Source organism: Hyperolius riggenbachi, chromosome 2 (genome assembly GCF_040937935.1).
Source record: "Hyperolius riggenbachi isolate aHypRig1 chromosome 2, aHypRig1.pri, whole genome shotgun sequence".
NCBI lineage: Eukaryota > Metazoa > Chordata > Amphibia > Anura > Hyperoliidae > Hyperolius > Hyperolius riggenbachi.
This window is the reverse complement of record NC_090647.1, coordinates 88,816,246-88,822,705: the sequence shown is the minus strand read 5'-3', so window position 1 is coordinate 88,822,705 and position 6,460 is coordinate 88,816,246. Positions and strand designations below refer to the sequence as shown.

The 6,460-nt window shown below is 45.2% G+C and overlaps 1 protein-coding gene across 1 annotated transcript in view; it reads right to left on the bottom strand.

The window, feature by feature from the left end:
- Positions 1-1,285: 1,285 nt before the first annotated feature.
- TEX26 (testis expressed 26) overlaps positions 1,286-6,460 on the bottom strand; it is a 50,762-nt gene continuing 45,587 nt past the window's right edge. Inside the window, exons 7-8 of the mRNA XM_068267030.1 lie at positions 1,489-1,650; positions 1,286-1,391 (exon numbers count right to left, since the gene is read on the bottom strand). Of these exons, the coding sequence (XP_068123131.1) occupies positions 1,300-1,391; positions 1,489-1,650 (254 nt within the window). The 3' untranslated portion in view covers positions 1,286-1,299. The remainder of the gene's footprint in view (positions 1,392-1,488; positions 1,651-6,460) is intronic.

Genomic DNA, 6,460 nt, shown 5'->3' with positions numbered 1-6,460 from the left:
TGGCCAGTTTGGAAAGCTGCCAGGAACACTAGAGGAAGCAAGCAAGAATGTGGACGGGTAGCTATATTCTTTGCAGCATGCTCTGTGGCACACTCTGCACCCACAGTTCCATTCAACTGTGTGATCTGTGTATGTGTGTGTCGGGGTGGTGACGGCACATTGGGTGGGAGGGTTGTTCAGTTGGCAGGTCATAGCGTTTGTCCTATTTTTTAGGCCAAAAGTGTGTGTGTGTGTGTGCAGCTGGCATATGCTTGGGAGGGCTTCTGCGCACGTGTATATGGTTAAAGGATACCTGAAGTGACATGTGACATGATGAGTTAGACTTGTGTATGTACAGTGCCAAGCACACAAATAACTATGCTGTGTTCCTTTTTTTCTGCCTGAAAGAGTTAAATATCAGGTATGCAAGTGGCTGACTCAGTCCTGACTCAGTGTGACCCTCACTGATGAGAAATTCCAACTATAAAATACTTTCCTAGCCGAAAATGGCTTCTGAAAGCAAGAAAGAGGTAAAAAAGGGGAATTTCTTATCAGTGAGGGTCACACTGTAGTCACTTCCTGTCTGTATTTAACTCTTTCAGGCAGAGAAAGAAAAAAAGGAACACAGCATAGTTATTTGTGTGCTAGGCACTGTACATACACATGTCCATCTCATCATGTCACATGTCACCTCGGGTATCCTTTAAGGCAGGAAATACACTTGTTTTTGTATGCGTTTTCTGCACAGAAAAATTGAGAACTCATGTTAATCAATGGGCTAGTTCAAACCTAATGCATTTTTCGCATAACAGAAAAATAAACTGACATTCTACATCATAATCCTGCACATTTTATCAGTTTTCTGTATCAATTTCATTAGCTACTGTGAAAAAACGCGTACGTTTTTCTGCATAGAAACACACATGGTGTGCAGAAAACGTACGCAGAAAAACCAGCACAGAAAACTGTAAGACACGCGTGTCCCCTGCCTAATTGAATTTTAAATGTTAGCGGCATGCAAAAAAAAAAGCTGAATGCAAGCTGTTTTTTTTTACCGCAATGCAAAAACAAAAATGCAAACAAACACAAAAAAAAATCCACAACAGAGAGTGGCCCATAGCAACACATTACATGTGGTCTATTTGCCTTGGCGCAACGCGACATAACAGCAAAAAAATTCATTAAGTGTGCGCCCAGCCTAAGACATTTTAACCACACTGAAGTATAAGCACTCTTAACACTTTCACACTAGACTTTTGGAGTGATTGCAACCGTCACACACAGAGATCAGAACCAGTCAGTCAAGTCTTCCTCGAAGTGTCAGTTTAATTTGGTCTGAGCTGATTTTGTTTCTAAGTGTTGATTGTCATTTCCCCGGGAGGCTTTCAGGAACTTCTCAAGCATTCTTCTGTCTGTCAGTTGGAAGAAATGTAACGTTAGTCTCTGAAAACGGAGCTGATATTCTGCAGACAGATCAGAGCTGAGAGCGATGATATAGACATCTATTACCTTCATTAGGGACACTCTGCAGGTACCTGTCCAGCTCTTCCGCATCCAATGAGCCGACGAGAGCAGAGAGGTCAACGTATTCTTTTCCGAAATGCCTCTGATAGGTGGTCAGCAGCGTTCGGTTTTGCTGGTTTCTGATATGAGAATATGTCACTGTAGGAACTGAAATGTCAGGGGAAATTAAATGACTGTTTCAGAATATGAGCTGTCAGTATAAAACATGTCATTTGAAATGATGAGCAGATGTCGCCATTTAATAGGGGTTACATACGGCGCCGAACACGTACAGGTCTACCTAAATGCATCAGATTTTCAGCCAAAATTATGTACAGCTTTAAGGTCCAAAACAAAAAGACAATTTAGCCTAGAAACTGCCCTGGCATAGACTTACTATTGTAGCTGGTACCCCAAGCCCCTCGTACCAATGGCTAGTCCTGGGCATGTGCCCAGTTATTACATACTTCTCATATGATACAGTGACCATTGTTCTGTGATTCAGACAAAGCAACAATCACATGAAAGCTAAAGCCTCAATAAAATGAAGGTATTTGAAAATCAGTCTTTTTAAAACAATAGGTCAGACCAGGGGCGTAACGAAGAGCCACCGGGCCTCCCTGCAGAAATTCTGAGCGGGCCCCTCCCCCCGGGGCCCGCTCGTGGCCGTTTTGGGGGGGGCTGGAGGGGTCGCAGCATGAGGGGAAAGCTATGGCCACACTCGGCGGGGAGGGGGGACGGCCCCCCCCCCCCTCACCTCAGGCTCTCCCCTACAGCTTCAAGAACTATATGAGTGCAGCGGAGTGGCGGGCAGTGGCAGACAAACATACCTTCTGTGCATCCGGACGCTTCTCGCTCTAGTGACTGACGCGACTTCCTGTTTATACAGGAAGTCGCGTCAGTCACTAGAACGAGAAGTGTCCACGCTGGAATGCATGGAAGGTGTGTTTGCCTGCCGCTGCCCGCCGCACTCATATAGTTATTGAAGCTGGAGGGGAGCGCAGAGGGGAATGCCCGAGGTGAGGGACTCCCCGCCGAGTGTGGCCATAGCTTTCCCCTTATGCTGCGACCCCTCCAGCCCCCCCGAAACGGCCCTGAGCAGGCCTCCCCCGCGGGCGCATGGGCTGCATCCCCTATTGTTACGCCCATGGGTCAGACTACACAGAAAGAGTGAGAGTGCGATCCATGTGAGGTTTGCTCATTGTTCGTTATAAAGGGCCTGTTCACACTAAAGACAGTGCATCGGATTCCTCACCTCACCACTCTTCACTGCATTTGCCACACTGCTGCCCATTCACACCGCCTGTGATATTGCCATGCACAGACATTACACAGCAATATTAACCCTTATGATTATTATTTAGTATTTATATTGCGCCATCTTCCGCAGTGCTGTACAGAGTACCGTATATTGTCTTGTCACTTAAAGTGACACTGAAGCGAGAAAAAACCCATATGATATAATGAATTGTACGTGTAGTACGGATATTTGTTAGAACATTAGTAGCAAAGAAAAGAGTCTCATGTTTTTTATTTTCCGGTATATAGCTTTTTTAGAACATTGCATCATTCTATTATATTTGCAAACCCCACTCTGTATTTTAAACTATGAAACAGATCAGGGCTAACAACCCTTTCAACTTCCCTTCAATAAAAATCTTATCTGAAGCTGCCTGTCCCTGTTTCTTTGATGTATAAGTGCCTCAGAAAACAACACTGTAGTAGCCAACTAAACTGGTGGAGAGCTCAGAGAAGCTCTTTTGCATAGATAACAACTAAAGTTTCTTAATTCTTCCTGTACTGGAAACAATATGACAGTCATATCTGTGCTACGAATGTTCTATTTCTTAGCTGTACTACACACGCAATTCATTATATCATAGTTTTTCACTTCAGATTCCCTTTACTATTATCCTTACTACCAGAGCTGTGTACCATGAGTTATGCTATTAGTGTCACATGTGGTAACCACTAGCGTGACTGTTGCTAAGGTAATGCGTGTTAACTTAGCAACAGTCACGCTAGTCGAGTACTGCAGGTGGTGCTAATAGCGTAACTTGCAGTACACAGTGCCAGTAGTAAAGGTAATATTGCTTTATAGTACAGCATTCAATGCTTTGCACTGCACTTGGAGATGTAAAGCTTGGATGCTCAGCCATGGACACCCATTCCATGAAGCTCTCTACACACTGTTATTGAGCGAATCTGAAGGTCCTATGACGTTTGGAGGTCTGTAGCTATTGACTGTGCATCATTTTGGCAAGTTCTGTGCAATTGCGGTCTACACTGATCCAGCTCTGTGATGTGACATGGCCTTCCCCTTCCATGAACCTCTCTACACACTGTTATTGAGCAAATCAGAAGGTCATAATAATTCCTTTTTTTGTATAGCGCTTTTCTCCTGTCGGACTCAAAGCACTTGCAAGGCAGCCACTAGAGCGCACTCAGTAGGCAGTAGCAGTGTTAGGGAGTCTCGTTCAAAGAACTCCTTACTGAATAGGTGCTGGCTTACTGAACAGGCAGAGCCGAGATTCGAAACCTGGTCTCCTGTGTCAGAGGCAGAGGCCTTAAACTGAACCAGAGATGACGCACCTTCATGTATTTTACCATATATATCAGTGGGAACATTAGAGAAAACCCCTACCATGCTCTCTGTTTCATCCTTTACTGCTCAGCCTGCTTGTTATCAGCCCTGATAAAATCCCTGACTGAGCATTCAGTCTAGCTTTGCTCAGGAATCATTATAGCTGAGTCTTTCTTCTGTAATGTCTTTTCAAGTCCAAGCCTGCCCCCTTGTGGCTCTGCTCAGAAATCATTATAGCTGAGTCATTATGGCAAAGCCAGACTGAATGCTTAGTGGGGGATTTTATCAGGGCTGATAACAAGCAGGCTGAGCAGTAAAGGATGAAACAGAGAGCAGGGTAGGCGTTTTCTCTAATGTTCCCACTGATATATATGGTAAAACACATAAGGTTGCTTCGTCTCTGGTTCACTTTAACCATTACACTATCCAGCCACAGGTCCATGGCCGGATTTGTGGAAAGGCCCCCAAGGCCGGTTCCTAGGGCGCCTGATTGCCACAGGGCGGCTGTAGGTTGAGAGCCATACACACCATTCCGCCCTGATAGTGATCTATAGGTGGGCTTGATCCATCTGCAGCCGCCCGCTTCGCCGTGCACACTGTAGCCTGTGCAGGCAGGGCAGCTAAACAGGAGCTGGCCAATAGCGGAACAGAGAGAGGAGCTGTTAGGACCAGCAGGCAGCGGCCGCACGCTCAATTCAGTCAGTCTAGTAGCCTGCTGTAACAGCTTGTTTACAGCTCCGAGCTCCTGTGCAAATGTCTCCCGATCAGAAAGTTTCTGAAGCCACCTGAGCGGCTAGCACAAGCAGTAAAGTAAGGAATCCCTGTGAGTGCTGGTCTGCTGCTGATCGTCAGCCTTCCCCTCTCCACAAGGTACACAGTGACAGCCTGTAAAAATCTGCAGCCTCCGTAAGCTGTGCTGCAGATCTCTCCCGTCTCTAGTGTGCTTTTTAGCAAACAGCAGCCTGTCTTTATCAGCCAATATTGTGATGGGGTCAGAGGTCTGGTGGCTGCTGAGACAATCTGATGGGGCTGACACTGATCGAGGCAGCATGGGGGAAGGAGAGACCTCAGCTGTTGGCAAGATAAAGAGACTCTACACACACTCTCTCTCTCTCTTACACACACTCACACTCTCTCTCTCTCACACTCACACACTCTCTCTCTTACACTCACACTCACACACTCTCCCTTACACACACACACTCTCTCTTACACACACACTCTCCCTTACATACACACACTCTCTCTCTCTTACACACACTCACACTCTCTCTCTCTTACACACTCACACTCTCTCTCTCTCTCTTACACACTCACACACTCTCTCTCTCTCTTACACACTCACACACTCACACTCTCTCTTACACACACACACACACACACACTCCCTTACACACACACACACTCACACTCCCTTACACACACACACACACTCACACTCCCTTACACACACTCACACTCTCTTACAAACTCACACTCTCTTACAGACACACTCACACACTCACTCTCTTACACACACGCTCACACGCTCTCTCTTACACACTCTCTCTTTCACACACACTCACTCACTCACATGCTCTCTCTTATGCTGGGAATACACGGTTCGTTTTTGCCTTCGTTTAAACCTTCGATTCGTTCGGTAAACGAATCGAGTGTTGAAAACGTATGTGAAAATAGTCATAATCTCATTATAGTTTCGATTAATAGACCCCAAAAACGAACGACTAGTGATCGAACATGTTTGATATTATCTCTCTTTATCCATCTAATCGAGCCATTGGTAGGCTTGATGGCTGTTCAGATCGATTATATATTCGTTTATGCTAGTCCGTCACACTCTCTCACACATTCACACTCTCACACACTCTCTCTCTTACAGACACACTCACACTCTCTTACACTCACTCTCTCTCTCTCTTATGCTGGGAATACACGTTTCGTTTTTGCCTTCGTTTTAGCCTTCGTTTCGATTGTGCCTTTTGTCCTTTTCGTTCCCGAAATAATCAAACGTACGGTTAATATCACCACCCACGGTTTCGTTTTTTTTTTCGATTCTGATGGTTTCGTTTTTCCAATGATCGAAGGCTGCAAAAAAACGAAACGAAAATCCCTTTTTACAGGGACGGACTAACATAAACGAACATATAATCGATCTGAACAGCCATCAAGCCTACCAATGGCTCGATTAGATGGATAAAGAGAGATAATATCAAACATGTTCGATCACTAGTCGTTCGTTTTTGGGGTCTATTAATCGAAACTATAATGAGATTATGACTATTTTCACATACGTTTTCAACACTCGATTCGTTTCCTGAACGAATCGAAGGCTAAAACGAAGGCAAAAACGAAACGTGTATTCCCAGCATTACACACACACTCACTCTCTTACAC